This window comes from Lissotriton vulgaris, chromosome 10 (genome assembly GCF_964263255.1).
Source record: "Lissotriton vulgaris chromosome 10, aLisVul1.2, whole genome shotgun sequence".
Classification (NCBI taxonomy): Eukaryota; Metazoa; Chordata; class Amphibia; order Caudata; family Salamandridae; genus Lissotriton; species Lissotriton vulgaris.
The window spans coordinates 564,485,812-564,506,189 of NC_141698.1; the positions used below are offsets into that span (position 1 = coordinate 564,485,812).

The window sequence follows — 20,378 nt, forward strand, 5'->3', positions numbered from 1 at the left end:
AATAAAACACAGACTAGAAAGTGCAACCAGGGGAAGGGCACACAATATGCAAGGAAGCGGTACTTTGGCAATGCTCCAGGGAATGGACTAATTCGTGAAGAGGAAGTGAAGCCAACAAATGCTGACCAAAGAAGAGCAAGAAAATGAGAGCAAGATGAATTCAACCAACTGTAAGAAATGGGGTGGGCTCTAAGTCCCTTGTAAATACACAAAATGTCTTGCAAGTAACAGCAAGTAACAGCACATGTGCTGTCTCAGGTGAGACCTAAAAATCATAATCACTTATGGTCACCAACCGAACCCGATTCTTAAAACTACTGCATTAAATTCAAAATTATGACCTCAATAATTAATGAAGCCGCCCCCTTGCAACTGAAAAAAGTCTCCACTAAGAACTCCAACCCATGGTACGATGGTAGACTCAATGAAGACAGACGAGCCATGCGAATGGCAGAGCGCACCTGGAGAGCAGCCCCTTCGGCACTGCACCTTAAAACTCTGAAGAAAAAGAGAAACGCCTACTTCAGGAAAATTAAGTGCACCAAATCAGATTTCTGCAGCCTACAGCTCGATCAAGCAAAAAACCGGCCAAGAAAATTATTTGAACTAATCAAATCACAATCCAAGGAACATCCCCAACCTACACTTAACATAACAGGCGATCTTCCATCATGTGAAGACTTCTCTTCTTTCTTCAAACTAAAGACTGATATCATAAGGAGTGATCTTCGCAATGACGTTATCCTTTATTCCAACCCTCGCAACATAACACCCAATGAACCGAAAAACAATGCTGCGTGGTCATCCTTTGACACCTACTCAGAAGAAACAATTCTAAAACTGCTCAACACATTGAAACCCTCTAATCATCTCACAGACCCTCTTCCTGCCAACGCTGTAAAATACTTTATCCCACTACTCCTCCCACTCTGGACCAAAATTATTAACAGTTCACTTCAACAAGGACTCATCCCTGATTCACTCAAAATTGGTCAAGTTACACCTATACTCAAGAAACCAACAGCGGACCCTACTGACCTAAACAATTACCGTCCTATTACCAATATTCCCACACTTTCAAAACTTTTGGAAAAATGCGTACAACTCCATTTAACAAATCACATTGATCAGTTTGACCTCCTCAACCCTCATCAATCAGGTTTCCGAGCAGGGCACAGTACTGAAACTGCTGTGACACACATAATTGATGACGCACTCCAAATCCTAGATCAAAACGATACCTGCCTTCTCATCCTTCTTGATCTCTCCTCAGCATTTGACACTGTCAAACACGAGAACTTACTCGAGCTGTTAAACACCAGAATGGGCCTATCTGGGACTGTTCTCAAATGGTTCACCCCCTTTCTACATAACAGGACTCAAAAATTCAAGAGCAACAACTTGATGTTCTCACCAGTGCCTGTAACTTTAGGAGTCCCACAAGGATCTTCTTTATCCCCTACATTGTTCAATCTGGTCATGGAACCTCTCACCACCTTGTTACAAGCATCTAATGTGCATGTTCACATGTACGCCGACGACACCCAACTTTATCTCAAATTACAATCCCCTAAAGACATCAAACTTCTTAACTCAACGCTCAGAAACACCCAATCATGGCTTGCCGATAATCACCTCAAACTCAATGCTCTGAAAACTGAGTTCCTTCTGATCTCACCTCCCGCGAAAATCTCCACCACCCAAACCTGGCTTAAACACCTATCTGCACTCAATGTCCAACCTACCATCGTGGACTCAGCGAAATCCTTAGGCATTACACTTGACACCAATCTCAACATGCAGCAGCATATCAGTAAAGCAACTAAGGGAGCTAATTTCCAAATTAATACCCTGAGGAACATTAAACCCTTCCTCCCAGCCAAAGACTTCCAAACTGCTGTTCAAGCACTAGTAATTCCTTGCTTAGACTACGGTAGCGTCGCCCTTTGCGGACTCCCTCTTTCTACAACTGCACCCATGAGAGCCTCTTTGAACGCTGCAGCAAGACTCATCACTGGATCAAAAAAACACTTGCATATTTCCCCTGACTTAAAAAGAATACATCTGAAAATTGCCTGCATGACGCACAGAGCTATACACCACAACTCACCTGGCTACCTCACTCAGAAACTGACAATATCTGGTGGCTCAAGAACCACTAGAAGCACACAGAATCTTCTCCTGAAACCTCGTAGATTCCGGAAGGAAAAAACATTTAAACGCTCTTTCTCAGGAATGGCACCCAGGATCTGGAACTCACTCCTGCCCGAAACCAGACTTCTCTCCTCCTCCGCATTCTTTAAAAAAGTAGTAAAAGCTATCCTCATGACTAAATTCACTTGAACTCTTACTCTTGCTCTATTTGAAGATATACACCTATCTGCACTATTGTTTGCTCGATTGTCGATCTGTATCATTGGTTTTAGTCAATTATTAGGCTACCCCATGTACCCACCCTATTTTGCCTTTCATTTTTTACCTACAAGTATTGTATGCTCATAAGACTGTTGATCTCTCCCATGCTTCTTGTTTCCTACCTCCTGTATTTGTAAAGCGCTCTGATATCTGCAAAGATCTTGTTCGCGCTATATAAAACTTTCAAAATAAATATAAACTCGTAATTTTAGACACAATGTAAATATTTATAGCAGAAAAGAAAACAGAACCAATACTTCAACTAGCAACCACTTCAAAATACAAGTTTGGATTATGGTAACTGATTGCTTCATATTATAATTGGGCTAGCAGTGCTTTTCTTCCGTTACCCACAAGTGCAACTCTTGCACCCATGTTCATAGTAGCACCTCCTGCACCCCAGTGCCCGAAGCAACTACTCCATACTCGGAAGCAACACCTTGCATACCAATTCCATTAGCATCACCTCTCATACCCCAATGCCAGAAGCAGTGCTCAATATCTGTTGACTTCGAAAATACAACTCAAATCTGATATTCTTCACAGCACCTCGAAACCAGGTGACCTATGCTGCATTTTCATTACAGCTCCTAGTACCAGATCTCGGAGTTGGCATATAAACTCAAAGCAGGAGAATACCATGGATCAATGTGTACAATGGCAGCCCTCATGGGACATCATGTGCTACACTTCAGAACAAAGCAACAAGTTCTAGCTCAGGAATGTGTTTGGGAATAGAGGTGGAAGGACATAATTCTTAGGTTCTGAGACGGACTGCTGCTTCTCCTCACATTCCGTGGAAAACCCAATCTTTTGGTTGTTTTCTAAAGAGTGTAAATTTTAACCCAATAGCAGTCAGATGCTGGTATTTGCATCAGAATGGCTCTCTCTCCCTTCACAGCAACTGAGCTGTTTATCCTGCGATGTTCTACAAGTCAAAAAGCAGAAAGCCAGGAACTACATTTTATTTTGCATTTCACTACTCTACCCTTTAGCTCTAGGACATATGGTACCATCATCTATTTTTTATTTTTCCGCCAATAGCAAGATGAATTGTAGGGCTTGTGATTTTGGTTTTCACAGTTTCATAATGGTCTCAAAAACCCAGCATTCAATGTGCTGTTAGCAATAAGGCCAGAATTGGCCAATTTTCAGCTATGTTTTACAAGTTTACAATATTGACTTGGCAGCTAGGTTTTACAATTTTAGAAAATCAAATACTTCATTTAAAAAAAGGCTTGTTTCACACATAAATCTTAAAGTAAACTTGCTGCACATATTTTGTGTGTTCAGTCATTCAAACATTCAAACAAGCATTGGAATGTGAATAATGTTTTCTTATGTCAATTGTAATAGTTCAGCACACTTTCAATAGAAAGTGTTACTTTTTGTTCATAGCGATTCAACATAAACTCATATGTCATGCACAATTTCAATAATTCATATTCTCCAATAAGTGTATTTTAAAGAAAATACTTTATTCGTGTTCATAATCATCTTCTTTTTAAAATGTAATACCCACAGTAGCCAACAAGTTTCGTCCTGAAGTACTTCTTCAGGGCTCTATTTCAAAACTTTTCTTACTGGAGACTATACACTCATGTATGTTGAGTCAATTTCCATGAAAGAGCTTATCCATAAGATGCGCTGGTATACATACGTTTTTACAGGTGACCACCGTGTACTTGGCACAAAAGATCCTGTCATAACTCACTGGTGTGTTTCTCATGACCTCGTCTCCACTATTATCCTCATTCCTCCCGTCCGTCTAGAGAATATGAATTCTTGCAAATGTGCCTGAAATATCATGAGGTTATGTTGAATCACTATGAACAAGAAGTAACACTATCTATTGAAAATTGTGCTGAAACATTACAATTTTTCTGTGTTGGAAATGTCTTCTATTGAAGTTTGAAAGGGGTTGAACTTTCAGTTCTGTGCACCTTTACAAGCGTCTAAATATTTTTCCTACAGTAAGGTTAAGTGTGGTAGGATATTGCCTCAACCTCTTTTGTATATCTGTTTTAAATGTATTCATATGTGCAGTAATAAGTCTAATACCAAGCTTCCCTTTCTCACAGAAGGCAATCATACAGTCTTTTATATCCAGCAGAACATATCTAGCAGGGCAGACTAGCACTGGCTTTCAATGCTCACAGAACATGCACAGATTAGGCATGAGTGGCATGCAGGTTACAGACAGATCTCTGGAATGAGTGCTTAAATCACTAAGGCAGTGGTCGAAGTGGGAGGGATCTGTAGGGCACATTGTGCCCATACTTTTTTTTATTTTAAGCAAAACAGTTCCCCTACTTTTTGAGAAATGACAACCGTCCCAGGACAATTAATTCCAAGAGTTGAAACGCTTAAGCATAAGTGTAAGGCAGGTAGTATCCAGTGCTGTGAACGTGAGGGAGGAGCAAACAGCTACGGTCAGGGTGTCTTCTTGCCAGAAAGAAATGCAAATGTGAACAAATGGTCAATATGCAAATGTTACGGGTGCTTTTTTTGGGCGGAGGGGGTGTTATATAGCGCAAACTAGACCCAAAGGTATCAGAGGGCTTTACATAAGCAGCAGTTGCGTTACAGGCAGACACATTCATTTTTGTTAGGCACAGGGAGATTAAGTGGTATGCCCACAGTCAATCACAGGATGCTGAGCATCCCTGCCGTGTCTCGAACCCAGTTCCCCAGCTTTCCAGCTTCCCAGCTCCAAGGTCGACCACTCTAGCCAATAGGCCAAACCCTTGGAAGCCTGTACTGGCTTTAATTGATGGAATCACTTAAAAAGGGAGTTACCAGCTGAGCTGAGAAGTGTTTGCTTTTAAACGTCAGTTATAAAAAAAAGAATTGCACTACTAACAGTCTGGGTATTACTAAAAACTTTGAGGCGTATTCACAAGGGTTTTGCACCACCGGAGCGCCACTTTTTGCGATGCCCCGGTGAGACTGTGCTCAGCTCCATATTTATTAAGCGGCATTCAGCCACTTTGCATGGCTTAACACCGCCTTTTAAATATGGTCCTGCTCAACACAATTTTCTGAGGCAAAGGAGTGTGCAATAGGTGTTGCTGTGGTCATTTAACTTAGCACCCATTGCTTTTTGACACTGCTCCTGATTTACAAGGATCTGTACATCTGAGGCAGCACCAAAAAAGTACGGCTCCCCAGGGGTGGCCGAGGAGTGGTGCAACGAGGTGAAATACTTTTATTTCCCCTCGTTTTTAGCTCTATGTGTGCATCATTCTGCAACACACATAAAACAGTAAAATGCCACTGATGATTGTTTGTGTGCACAACAATCATACCTGCAACATAGGCACCTTTGCACCATGGTGCAAGTGTGCCTGCGCAGCCGCTAGGCTACTTTTTTTGCACTGGTGCAGGGGTGAGTACAGGACTGCACCCTATTGTTGTAAATACAGTGCATTCCGTCACCTAGAGATTGACGCAGCTCAGTTCAGCAAAATTGCTAGCAGGCACTGCGCCCTTTTCTCGTAAATATGCCCCAATATTTCAAAAGCACTTTATCTAAACATCTTTACGCACATTTTGTAGCAGCATCTCTCATATTGTGTGTAATGCAAGTTTCAAATAATGACTTACAAATTCACAGTGCTTTCTGTCACAGACTGGGCACTTGTATCACTAAACAAACACAAGTCACTATTCTCCTCTGGTAGTGCAGAAAGTAGGGGACCCCCCTCTAAAAGAACAGATTGCGGTCAGGGAGAAGAGGGAAAAAATATCAAGACAAAACCATAATCTCCCTCACAACCTAAATTCTTCTACGATGGATTCAATGGATTGATTCCATTGTAGAAGAATTTAGGTTGTGAGGGATATTATTGTTTTGTCTTGCTATTCTCCACTGGACCAACTAGGAATAATTTCTCACTGATCAACTTAACTTGCATTTAGTTGTATTTAAGCTGTGTTATTTTATATGTAGTTACTTGAAGGAGAAAGACCGGAAAATAACAGAATATGGGGGAGTTTGCCATGTCTTTGAACCCGCCCCATGCTCATTAGTTCCGCCCCATTACACACAGCTTCACAGTTACCACCTTTTTTTTTAAACGCACTTCGACTGCTGCACTGAGGAGAATGTATATTGTATTGTAATTGCATTTATATAGCGCTTACTACCCCTGACGAGGCGCAAAGGCCTTTTTCGGCGAGTAGCAAGCTACTCCGGGACCCATAGAGGATTAGTGTTGATAGTATAGTGAAACATGCAAGTACATTTTAAGTGGTGGATAGGTTAGTCAGTTATTTGGATTTGGAATGATAGCAGAAAGATAGAGGAGAAAAAAGGTTTGTATTTATATAGCGCTTGTTACCCCTGATGGGGTGTTGAAGCACGCTACTCCGAAAGACCATAAAGGATTAGTGGTGAATTAGTATGGTGAAATATGAAAGTAATCTCAGTGGTGGATATCAGTCAGTTATTTGGAGTGTTTGTGTTGATTCTTAGGTGTTCAAAGCATTAAGAACTGGCTGACACCTAGTAAATCAGCGTTATTTGGTGCAGACTCGCCACAGCGTAAATAACTATGCTCTCTCTCTAGGCAGGCAGACAAGTGCCAACCTCTACAAAAAATCTTTTGCGTGCATGGAATGCCAGAAACCGGTCCTCAAAAGCTTGTTTCCGGTCCAGGGAAGGCATGACTTGGCAGTTCGGGTTGGACTGTTCCCATGAGGTACAGGGTCAGACTGATTTGCATATAGCCATTCTGACCTGGGGTGGCAGAGTGGGCTAAAGAACGGTGATGGATTAAACCCAGATCTTTTGACTGGGTGTGAGTGTTTGATTGGTTCAGATGCTCCGTCCATTACCACCCCCTTTTGTACCGCTTTTGGCCGCCATAAGTGTGGCAGGGTATGCTCAGACGTGAGTCCCTTGCTCACTTTGCCACTGGATTCAAGCAAGCCGGGCTGAAGACGGCTGGAATGCCAGAAACCGGTCCTCGGAAGCTTGTTTCCGGTCCAGGGAAGGCATGTTATGTTATGTTACATTGGTCTTCTATAGCGCACGGCTACTCCGATAGAGTGTCCCGGCGCTTTTATTAGCAACCAGAAAAAGACAAACACAACACAGTAAAAATAGGACCACAGCAGAAAGGATAAAAACACATCCAGCCATAGAAAAAGGCGCACTAACGGGCAAAGAGCCATGCTTTGCGGCCCTTCCTAAAAGTCAGTAGGTTAGATGTACTGCGTAGTGTCAAGGGAAGAGAGTTCCAGAGCTGCGGTGCCCGCAACCTGAAAGAGCGGCCTCCAATGCGGGCCTTTTTTACTCGAGGAACCACAGCCAGGAACAGAGACTGAGATCTCAGAGATCGGGCCTGATGGTAAAAGGCAAGCCTCCTTTGGAGGTATTGAGCTCCCGAGGCGTACAGAGCCTTGTGAGCCAAGGTCAGAGCCTTAAACACTATCCGCTTCCGGATAGGCAGCCAATGGAGCGACTGCAATAGACCAGAGACTCTGACTCGCCCATGGAGGCCAAAAATGGCCCGCGCGGCCGTGTTCTGGACCACCTGCAAGCGGTGCAGAAGATACTCCGGCAGGCCAAGATATAATATGTTGGAGTAATCCAATCTTGAACCAATTAAGGCCTGCACCGTAGTCCTCCTATGCTCTTCAGAAAGCAGAGGGAAAAACTTCAGGAGCATCCTGAGAAGGCCAAAGCAAGTTCCCGTAAGAGCCAGATCCTGGGGTCTTAGCGTCAGCCCGTTATCAATCTTAATTCCCAAGTTCTTTGCTAACTGGGACGAGTGCGCTGGAGGGAACATGTCAGCAGGCCACCATTCATGCCAATCTGGATCAAGTGGGCAGCCGAAGAAGAGTATCTCAGATTTATCTGAGTTGCACTTGAGGCTGTTAATCTGGAACCATTTAAAAACAGCCCCAAGGCACTCGCGGATACTCTCTCCGTCGAAGTCTTCTCCTTTCCTGCATGTAAAGAGGAGCTGGGTGTCGTCGGCATAGGATACGATCTGGGCCCCAAAGGACTCCACCAGTGCCGCCAGAGGGGTCATAAAGATGTTAAAGAGAGTCGGGCTCAACACGGAGCCCTGAGGGACTCCAACTCCCAAGGGCGGCATCTCGGCAGAGCTAGAAGAGGCCCAGACCGTTTGTCGACGGCCAGCCAAGAAAGATCTAAACCAGCTGAGCACCGTCCCCCTCAGACCGATCTCAAAGTCTGGCGAGGAGACCCTCATGGGGGACGGTGTCAAAAGCCGCCGACAGATCAAGCATGACAAGCATAGCTTTGCCTCCCGAATCCAGCGACTCTTTAATGGCTCGGACACCTCCAAAAGCGCCGTCTCGGTGCTTAAGTTGGGGCGGAAACCAGATTGAGAGGAGTGTAGCAGATCGTGGGATTCCAAGAAGTTGGAAAGCACGATATGCACATGTTTCTCCAAGATCTTAACAAATGCAGGGAGGAGAGAAATGGGCCTATAGTTGGCCAGAGCCTCAGGGTCAAGGCCAGGCTTCTTGAGGAGGGGAATGACCATCGCCTGCTTCCAAGCCTGCGGTACCAACCCCCGACTCAAGGAAAGATTCAAGAGCGGGTTTGCCAATGGATTTACAATAGCCGCCATTTTCGCCAAAAATTTGGCCGGGCAAGTGTCAAGAGGCGACCTGGATTTAAGATTGGCCAGAAGTGCCAAAGACGAGGATACTGAAAATGGAGGAAAGTCCGCCAAGACTGGACCCGAAGGGGCCGATGGAGCTGGCCCCTCCTCGAGGCTGGGAGAAACATCGACCAGCCTCACGGGAAAAGGCTTGGCATGGCTTGGCAGTTCGGGCTGGACTGTTCCCATGAGGCACAGGGTCAGACTGATTTTCATATAGGTATGTCTGCACTGGGGTGGCAGAGTGGGCTAAAGAACGGTGATTGATTAAACCCAGATCATTTGACTGGGTGTGAGTGTTTGATTGATTCAGATGCTCCGTCCATCACTACCCACTTTTGTACCGCTCTCTAAACAATCAGCAGCAAGGGGCTACATGAAAGCCCACATACTGAATACAGCATGTCTTTCAGACAGTGCCTGTGCTGTCTAGACTCAACCTAAAAAGTTAGGAGCCTTTATCTCAAAAACCACTGGTCAAAGCAAAGATATTCTAGTGGTGGGGCGCTCATGAGGATTGTGGCACCTACTATAGGGCAAGGAACTCACAAGTACTACACCAAAAAATATGCAATTTCTGGGATAGTGACAGGGGGTTGAAATGGTGGTAGCTCCAGAACATTTGGAAGCATGTTTCCGGTCCAGGGAAGGCATGGCTTGGCAGTTCGGGCTGGACTGTTCCCATGAGGCAGAGGGTCAGACTGATTTGACTGGGTGTGAGTGTTTGATTGGTTCAGATGCTCCGTCCATTACCACCCCCTTTTGTACCGCTTTTGGCCGCCATAAGTGTGGCAGGGTATGCTCAGACGTGAGACCCTTGCTCACTTTGCCACTGGATTCAAGCAAGCCGGGCTGAAGACGGCTGGAATGCCAGAAACCGGTCCTCGGAAGCTTGTTTCCGGTCCAGGGAAGGCATGGCTTGGCAGTTCGGCTTGGACTGTTCCCATGAGGTACAGGGTCAGACTGATTTGCATATAGCCATGTCTGAACTGGGGTGGCAGAGTGGGCTAAAGAACGGTGATGGATTAAACCAGGATCTTTTGACTGGGTGTGAGTGTTTGATTGGTTCAGATGCTCCGTCCATCACCACCCCCTTTTGTACCACTAAGCACAGTGCCATCCTGGGCTCGCTGCTACACCTGTTAACACCTTCGCTGCTAGGTGTTTTCCCCTCCGGAGCTGGATGATGCCCATTTCCATTGTTTCATGACGAGCTCAGCTCGTCATCAGCACAGCTCAACCGTGCAACATGACGAGCTGAGCTCGTCATGAGCATGGAAAGGGTTAACAATGTTGAGGGCCGCCAGCGCATGTGTGCGCTTAATTAACAATGTGGTGCCTTTTGAAATTAGTTTTATCTTCAGTTGAATCAACTATACCAACACATACGATAACAAAAAAACAAAAAAAAAAAAGATTAGTAAACGCATGCCTGCAACCGGACACAGAATCAACCTGAAGTAAATCGATATGGCAACTCGACCTCAGTTATACCACTTGAACCCCCAATCTTTCAGTAGCATCAACTGCCATTTTTTTCATTCCCTCACCACACTGCCTTGTATTACACTTGCTCACGTGGTGCAGAGAATAATATTACAGCAGTGTCACCAACTTAAACACAGCCATGTCCCTCGACTTAACATGGTACACTAATCATGGCACTCCCTTAGGCTAAGGAGGAACTAAGTACCACTCAATTTCCCCCCATACCTGGAACACAGTCAGAGTCAGACACATACACCTCGTAGGGGAAAGATCCCTGCACACCAAGAACCATTTCTTATCCCATCAGATCCATTTTTATGAAACATCTTTTGTAGCATATCTTGATACTCTGCGACCTCGAAAATCACAAGCACATCTGCCATACGCACCACCTCTTTGTAAACCTTACCCTTCACGGACTACCCCAAAGACCACAGCAGCTACGCTCATACGCCAGTAGGACGCCCACACTCATGCACCAGTGCTATAGGAAGCAACATTCAAAAGCTGGTATCCACTATCCCGAGACAAGCGCTATGATATCCTTCGGGATCAAGTTCGGATATATAAAACTTTATAAATAAATAAACAGCTTATAATAAAGTCCCCAAGTGCACACTTCATATTGAGTTGTCTGTAGAAGCACCTACCCTATTCGGTCCCACCGTAGAACGAGCTTATGTGCCTTCAAAAGAACCTCTGATACTACATCTGTGCAATAACCGGCGCCTTTTGTGTCTGCTCTTTTTATTCTGTTGCAAAGCTCAACGCACCCCACAGGGTTTCTAGTGCTCTTACATTTTCTCAGGGGCAGACGCATGTTATGCTGCTGTAGAAAAATAGTGGTACTAATTACTACGTCAGAGCCAGAAGGAATAGCATATTTCAAGTTTCTCTTTATATTCTGTTAAAAATATGGCTTCAATGTAAAATATTTGAACCCGACTGTGGCAAAAAGCAACAAAGGGCCAGAATGGCAAATGGGTCAAAGGTAGGTAGGCCTACTGGACATTTATGTTAGGTATTTTCCTGTGGCGTGGACATTGTCCACTCCGCACCTGCACCGCGTCCCCAATCCACGGTCACTCACTTGAGGTGGTCCAGAGAGTGGATACTGCGGGACGAGCGCCCAGGGCCGCCGCCTGCGCCCCAACTCCGTGACCTTCCGAACATTTCGGACAACCCCGGATCCGGTTACTGCATGCCCCGGGACAGGAAAAAGAGCAGGCCAGCGCTGCTCTGTGAGGTGACTTGTCTTTTCCTGCAACAGCGACACGGAGCAGGAGCGTCCATAGGAAAGCCTTAGCCAAACACTGCCTGAACTACAAATCCCGGCATGCATTGTACCTAGACCTGCGCAACAGAAACCTTGTCGCTAAGTGACACAAACAGGCTGTACAACAGTGTCTGCACCGGCCGTCACACAATATTTTCGGCCATCTTGGAACTGACTTTAACTCGACTATGTCCGTCTTCTCTATCAATTTTGACGTTGAGAGAGAAGAGTGATACGATATGGAGAAGAGCTCTGACCTGAAATCATGTGTGGCGGACATTTTGATAATGGAACCATAATTTAGAAAAACAGTAAGTCAGGGTAATATAATCTAATATTACAATAAACCAGTTCAATTTGTATCCATTTTATAGGATTACCTTGCCTTGATTTGTAATACTAAGTTATATAATAACGTGACAAAAATAATTAGCAAATAATTTTGCCAGAACGTTTCCCTGTATGACAAATGTAGCTATTTACAATGCTTCTCTTGTTCTTACCCTGGATTTTTTTTGTTTTATACGGGGCCATACTCTCTTTTATAGAGCGTTAGATCGTATACCTTTGTAATATGGCAGTTCCATACATGTAGCCATCCTTTGCATTTGCGTCCAATTCGGTGCAAGTAAAGCCCGCCCCCAATTTTCTCCTGCAGACTGCTTAGATTGGTCTCCGCAGAGTCAGAAACTGCGGACCTGGGGTAGCTGTTAAAGCAGGGTGCTTAGAAGACATGCGAGGAGGTAGCGGGCTCCGCTGTGACCACGGTATGTACAGTGACCCAACTGCCACACAGCACTGCTGAAATTGTCGGAGTGCCACCTTTGCCTGGAAAGTGGTGTTGAAGAACCCACGATTTGCAAACCCTAATAGGCAACATGATGTGCAAACAGTAATTATGTACAGTTTAATGATAAGACGCCCTTTTGGTTGAGGGGCCAAGCCTAAATGTGCTCCTAGGCAACTAAATCATGATGCGGTAACTGGATTTGCAGGTTAAGTATGAGGCGATCACGTTACCAGCTTCTGACCAACATCGAACAGAGCTGGATTATATCGTACTTAAGTAGTCACAAAAAGGCTGCATTATACAATATTCTACATAGTTAAGACATATACTTCAGTGCGCCAAACAATTTTGATGGGATTCTAATAGTGGTAAGATAATTTAAGATAGTTCATGGAGAGTTGTGTTTCGTCCAGTCACTGTTTTGACTCCCAAAGTAGCATAAATGATTACTGCGAGTGCTGTAAACCACATCCTGTAACATGAAGATCATAGATTTGTATTTTATGTAGATAGGGCTACTAATTTTGACACTGCGATCAATTTGTTATTTCTGATTTATACGTTTAAATTGTTCTAATATAGCACAGTGATCTATTTACTGACATCACTGAGCTGCATGCAAACTGTAAGTCATGTGTTTAGATCCTTTATTGTTTTCTTTTTTCAATCTGTTGTTATTATAAATTAGCAAATAAGGGAAGTAATAAGGTATTTTTCATACAGACAAAGACAATCACTGTGTTACATTTTATATCCTGACTTTGTGTTGCTCCCAACCATTCACTTTTAACATATAATGTCTACAAGTAAAAACGATCTGTGATTCCTTTATCTTTAAACCCTCATTGTCTTATGTTACATTTCCTGGGCATTGTTTTACAAACATGATTTATTGCACCCCTGTGTTTGATGAACAGCCCTTTAACACCTTACACTGGAATTAGTAGCGCTATAAAATTATTACATATAACAAATAGGTGTCTTTTAAATCATTACTGTGTAGTTATTCATTCACACAGATAAGATTTGCATTCTTACAGTGCATGCATATCTCTTACACAGTGTGTTGAACAAAGTCAAAAAGCTGCCTCCGAGTCATACTTTCTCTAAAGTACTTGTGAAGTGATAAACTGTGTGCCTTTGTTTCTTGGCATCTAGGTGTTAGGCTCCAGATGGCTCCCAGCCAAAATTATAGTTGATCAAAAGAAGGGATGATGACCTTTTAGAACTGACCTTTCTTTTAGGCCCGGTTGGAAGTATATTAAGAAAAAAAAACCTCGTTGCCTGCAGGTTGCTGCTCCGAACAGAATGCAGACATTGTGAGGGCACTGGTGAATTATGTCCCCATGTCTCAAAAAGACACTAGGTCTAATTCAGCATGTTTTTTTCAGAAATAGCTGCCAGAAAAGGATCCAGCTGGATCCCCCAACTTTCCAGCAGTGCCTTCAAGTAATGAAGGGGCTTGTGTCTTTGTTGCTCTTCAACTAGTCATGGTTGTTATTAGGTCTCGCCACAGACACACAATCATTTTTAGGTCTCGACTGGCGTAACTGCGCAGCAGTGTCGCGCAGCTCGAGAAATTTTGTTTTTCAGTACTGGGGTTGAACCCGCCTCTCTCTTCCATTGGCTAGCTCCATAAATTGAGGTTAGCCATTGGAAGAGAATGATGTCAATCGGTCTTGGAGCAGATTCGTGGGCGTTTCTGTCTTTTTTTTAAAGCCACGCCCCTTTTTGCCATCATGTTGAGGTGGGCCATTGTGGGCGTTTCCTTTTTTTTTTTCGTCAGTCTGTGCCAGCTCCGCCGCTCGCTCGCAGTCTCCTCCCTGTGCTCCCACGGGGGCGGCTCTGACAACGCTTGTTTATTTAAACTTGTTCGGTTGTGACTCAACATTTTTCATCTATATTAACACTACTAGTTATTTGTAGAACCTCTTTATTACTTCCTAACAGATCGCCAACATTCTGTTAACAATTAGCTTCGTACCGCCGCTCGCTCACAGTCTCCTCCCTGTGCTCCCACGGGGGCGGCTCTGACAACGCTTGTTTATTTAAACTTGTTTGTACTTTATATCTTTACACTCTCTATTTTTTGTTACAATACAACTATTTTTCGGTTGTGGCTCAACATTTTTCATCTATATTAACACTACTAGTTCATTGTAGAACCTCTTTATTACTTCCTAACAGATCGCCAACATTCTGTTAACAATTAGCTTCGTACCGCCACTTTTTAGCACAATTCCCACTAATAATGAACTCTTGGGACAATATTCTCATTACAGCTCCAATGTTAGACCTCGGCGTTATAATTACATGTTTACTAACATTTGATAGGCTTTCTATAAAGTTTCAAAATGGCGGCCTCGCTTTGGCTCCACTGCCACCCACACGAGCTAGTCGTCTTGGTGTGGTCCTCTTTTTATATCCATTACGGGTGGACGCTTTGGTGAACAAACGCAATGTCGGCTCACCTTTTTCCATTTAAACCGGCATTCAGTTTAACACTGTTTCTCCGGTCGCGTTATCATACGGACGCATTTGCTCATCTTCAGGTAAGCCCATAGCGATAATGTTTGCTCCTTGAGCCTGTCAAGCAGCTGGTTAGTAGATTATCAACTTTACCACAGCCATGTATATCTTTCTAGCCCTTAGATATTCTGTGGCTTTGCTCTCCCCACGCGACTATACAACGTGCTTACATTGACGCCAGTCCTTCACTCAAGATTGGTATTGCATCTTTTTCTTGTTAATACGTTTCAGCGCTCCTCTGTGTTTCTGTTCTTACCCGTGATACTATCTATGTTCCATTCATGCACAAGGAAGGCCGCTTTGCTGTACTGTCCGTGCACGTCGGTCTTCGCTGCCTGCGGCTGCACCCCATGTCTCTTGAAGTGGTGACGGAGGCGCCCTACAGGTGGGGCTCAGGATCTGCCCCTGGGGGTGGCATTACTCTCCTACTGGAGACTTGGCACCAGTGGTGGCAGTTGACAATTGAAAGTGGTGGGGCGCTCTGTGTGTGTGTGTGTATGGCGCGCTCTGTGTGTGTGGTGCTCTGTGTGTGTGTGGTGCTCTGTGTGTGTGTGTGGGGGGGGCTCTGTGTGTGGTTGGGGCTCTCTGTGTGTGGGTGCAAATGCAATAGGTCTCGCATTTGCGAGAGATTAAGCTATTGACATTGTAAATGGCAATGCCTTTTATTTATCTGTTTTCAAAACCAACACATAAATAAAAATGTTGTCATTTACAATGCCAATAGCTCTAACGTTGGAAAAGGCGAGACCGTTGCATTGTAAATGCTTGTTTATTAGGCACAAGGAGATTTGCACAGAATCACAAGATGCTGAGTTGAGCATCCCTGCCGAGACTCAAACCCGTTTCCCGAGCACATCCGCTCTAGCCTTTAGGCCGCATCCTCGCCCAAATGTTTGTTTTATATATCATTTAAGTATTCATTTATTTAGCCATTTTCTAAACCATCCTCTTTCATTTACATAAAAGCAGTGTTTGAGCCACTCCTAATATCTCAGAATTTGTATGTGCATTTTTTCTACTGGGTGGTTTCTTTTCATCTGACACATTCCCTTTGGATGAGACATGTTGGCGGGCTTGGAATTACTTAGCTGCATTTCATTGGCAGCTTGCATGTTTTGAACGTTATTTTTTCAAAGCACCAAGGTTAATGCTTATTTTAATACTGCACTGAGCGTTGCTATCATCAGCATCAAGGCGCACTTTTTAAAACTAACAAACTGAAGTCTCTAAAGGGGCCCGGTGTTGCCCCTGCTCTTAGAAGTCCGTTGGTGATCACTTACTAATTATTTGCATATCTTCCAACTCCTGTGGTCATCGCATGGTCCATTTCCATTATTTTCTGAGGGACTCTTCTCTTTCCCAACAAACTCAACAGCTTGTGCGCCTTGCGGTGTTCTACTTGTTTCGAGCACAAAATCATACCGCAGGGAAAAAAATGTTGGGTCCAGGCAGTTAGTTGTTTGGTCTGTTCAGATAGGCACCTGTGACGTAGGTGTAAGGGAAGGGAGGGTGCCAATATCGTTAAATGGATATAAAAATAGCGCTCCGTGCTAAACCTATTCTGAGTGTTATACCGCCGTCTAGTGGTTGTGCTCAGAAAAGCGTGTTCAATAAACTATTTTAATGTCGACCCTTGGCGTACGGGCCTAACGAAGGTCTCTGTTGTGCAAGGGGGCCCCCAAATCCTTATGGGTCCTCAATGTGGCTGAAGTGAGAATGTGCTTGTTTGGTGATTGAAGGAGTGAGTGAATTGAGATATGGGGAGTGTACTAAAATCTATTGGTGTGGATCAAAAGGAGATAAATAATGTAAAAAGTGTGTATATTGATGTACGATATTATGTGTTTTGGTTTTGTATATATGTTATGTTAAATGTTATGTTATGTTAAAATCAATTTGTAAAGCGCTCGAACGCCCGTGGGCTTCATGGTGCTATAGGGAAAGTGAAGACTGAAAAATATTTTTAAAAAGTCTTCTATTAAAAAAATCTATATGTATATGGCTAATACGATCACAAACTAATACGATCACAAATTATGTTGTTATGCGGTAGGAGTACCATTAAGAAGAACAAGCATTTGCAATGCAATAGGTCTCGCATTTACGCACGTTTAAGCTATTGGCATTGTAAATGACAATGCCTTTTATTTAAGTTTTAAAAACTAAAATAAAAGGCATTGTTATTTGTAATGTGAATAGCTCAAACTCGCGTAAATGCAAGACCTATTGAATTGCAAATGCTTGTGTATTATGTGTTTCACTTACATGACAAAGATTGTGCCGGTCCTGGATATTCTAAAATAATATTTTAAAATAAAAGTAACCAAATGACTGATTTTTAATCTTACAATGCCCTGTGCATAGTTTCTTGCTCTGTGCGGTCTTCATGTTGTTTATTTATTTTCCATTGTTTAATATGTGTTTTTGTGGCGTATTGTTATGTAATTTATAGTGTAATTTCTATCCCTGAAGAGACCAAGAAACACTTTGCAGAGCTGGTAGCAGACTAGCCCATGGAATTATTACACCATTATTGACTTAGGGTTATGTTTAAAGCGGTGGATGACATGTATGCACTATTTAGAGTGTATACACCTTCCATATACTTTAAATATGATAGACAGCACATCCGCTGCTTTTTTCTGGCGGATGTTCTACAGCCACCTAACTCTAAATGTGACCCATAGTCATGCATACCAGCATGACTATATTTCTTACTACTTGGTCCCTGAAACGTATTTTTGCAAAGGTTAGAGGACTTCCAGTGAGGTAGATTTACCTCTCTTGCAAACTGCATTGCTTCCTTGCTTTGAAATCTTCCTCAAGCGTAGACATTCTCATGTCCATAGAATTCCTGAGTTTTTTACTTTTCTGTTCTTCAGTTGAGTTGGCTATCACTTCTTCCAATTCCTTTGTTACAGAATCACTTCCTTGTTACTCCAAGCACATTTCAGTCATCCACTTTGAGGACACTGCTCTAACAGCCATAGATTTGGATTAATAAACAAAGAGATTAAAACAATTTATATGGCACTTGGTGTCATCCCTATATCGATATGTTTTTGAAGAGAGAGAGTGCCTCTCGCTATTGAAATTCATCCAGTTTACTATGTGCATATATGAGATTGGTCTCAAATTGGCCTATTCGTCATAGAGAGAGCAAACCTGTGATTCAGTTCAAATGTTTGCATTTGATTTCAATATTGATTTAACATATTTGCCTTAGACAGAATGGTGTATAGCGTGTAAAGGAGGAGTGATCATGTTGAAAGGAGTTTGTGTGCAACATCCTCTTTGGAGGGCAGTAGGTATGACGCTTGAAGCACCACAAATAGCTCCTTTCGTACCAAAGACTTAGTAAATTACTTTATAAGTGGCACTGGTCTAAACTTATATCATCTGTCCTTTTTAGGTCGAGCCTGGCGCAGCGCGCATGCGCTGCTCTATGGGAGGCTTCTTGTGAGCATTCCAAACTTCTCTGTGTCTGTTTGGCAACTCCCACACATTGAATTGGCCTTTGCATGTGTCTTTCAATAATGAAAGCACGCAAATGGCTAAAGGTGGATGCATGTCCCACCTCCTTTACAATGTGTCACTCACACAGCTTTTGGCTGTCTGAAGCGAGCAGAGGCACACAGGGCGGCAGATGTAATCCTGTGCCTACCCCGGCCCCACCATTCTTCTTGAGCTGCTGTTTTTAATAAGCAGCTTCCGTGCCATTTGCACCCCCTCCCACTCTTCTTTGTTTGTTCTTATTAGCAGCCAACTGGCTTGACCGTGCTTTCTGAAAGTGAAAATTTAATTGTAGAAAAAACACCACAAACGTTAAAAAGTAGGCAAGTTCATCCTGAATGTCTATTTATTCCTACAGTGTGACAAATCTGCCTCTCATCCTTCTGAGGTATACAGACAGCTTAGTGGGTTAATGCGTGCAGGGCAGAAACATTTGTATAGCATGCTGGCCACAGTATTTTAGTGTTTATTAATACAAGGTAGATCAGCAGCATTTTAACGCATTTAGCCCGGGTCCCATGGAGGCCAAGGCATGGGGAAAGATCTTCGTTATAGACAGCCAAGTGGGTTAATGCGTGCACCACCAAAACTTTTGTATAGCATGCTGGCCACAGGATTATTTCTTAGGTCGGCCAATCTGCCTCTTATCCTTCTAAGGCAGAGTTCTTCAAACTGTGGGGCGCGCCCCCCTGGTGGGGATGCGACACCATCCCAGGGGGGGAGCCACTCCTCTCTAAACCCTTTGTTCCCTGCGTCCATCGCAACTCTTCCTGGAGAACTCTGGTATGGTTGGAGGGAGGAGGGAGGGGAAATCGACGGGGCACTACCTGCCTGTGCTTTTGTCTGGGTAATTCTCCCAGGAGGGGGTTAATTCACAGCGTAGACATCTTCAGTGGGAGGCAAGGAGTCTCCTCTTCTAAAACCTAAAGCAAGCAAACAAACAGACACGCTTTCGGTTTTAGCAGAGGAGACCCTTCGCCTCCCACTGCACCTGAAGCATTTCAGCTCTAAATTAACCCCCTCTTGGGAGAGTTAGATAACAGAGGCACAGCAAGTGCTCCATGGACCCATGTGACTCTTAGAGTATATCCATTTGTATCTCTTCCTTGAGTGACTTTACTACTTGTACATTTGCAATTTTTCTTTCTGTTTGTTACTCTTCCTTGTGTGACTTTACATCTTGTACATTGGCAATTTTTTCTGTTTGTATCTTTTACGTAACGCATGTAATCCTAAGTCCTTATGTTTTGCAACTGGTTCTTATGAAAAGCGCTCTGGCACCTTCGGGTAAAGTTTGCGCTATATAAAATCGCATTAAATAAATAAAAAATAAATAAATTAGCTGGGTAGCTAACAAAAGGTAGAATTGAGGTGCAGTAACCAGCAGATTTAACACAGGTTCAGAGACCAATGCTACCAATGCAGATGCTACACCACTGGGAGCTAAGCTCACGTAAGATAAATTAAAAAAAAAACTTACATATCCCCAAAAGTCAAGATGAACATTCCAAAAAGAATGTGAACACCTGTATTGGATGGAAGAGAGCGTCAAATATTTGCAAATTGGTAGTTTCGGTTAAAAGTGCATTCCTGGATATCAAAATCCCAAAATAACTGCCAGAACTAGGAAATAAGAGGCAGAGCAATCATTTCTTAAATTGTGACAACAAACAAATAAATAAATACATACATCCATGCTGTTGCCCACATTTGTTTAGGTGGCTAC

The 20,378-nt window shown here is 43.4% G+C and overlaps 2 protein-coding genes across 6 annotated transcripts in view; one reads left to right on the forward strand and one right to left on the reverse strand.

Annotated features, from left to right (window-relative positions):
• The window catches only part of CLEC16A (C-type lectin domain containing 16A), a 704,284-nt gene extending 692,407 nt beyond the window's left edge, over positions 1 to 11,877 (reverse strand). For 3 of the 4 annotated variants that reach the window (XM_086941414.1, XM_086941413.1, XM_086941415.1), the window contains exon 1: positions 11,635 to 11,870. In XM_086941414.1, coding sequence (XP_086797540.1) covers positions 11,635 to 11,717 — 83 coding nt within the window. In that variant the 5' untranslated portion in view covers positions 11,718 to 11,870. Of the gene's footprint in view, positions 1 to 11,634 lie in introns of all 4 variants that reach the window. The other variant, XM_086941416.1, reaches the window with a different exon arrangement.
• Positions 11,878 to 12,034: 157 nt separating this feature from the next.
• DEXI (Dexi homolog) overlaps positions 12,035 to 20,378 on the forward strand; it is a 171,276-nt gene continuing 162,932 nt past the window's right edge. Inside the window, exon 1 of one of the 2 annotated variants that reach the window (XM_086941418.1) lies at positions 12,035 to 12,131. The gene's annotated coding sequence lies outside the window, so the exon portion shown is untranslated. Of the gene's footprint in view, positions 12,132 to 12,461; positions 12,588 to 20,378 lie in introns of those variants that run through there. The other variant, XM_086941417.1, reaches the window with a different exon arrangement.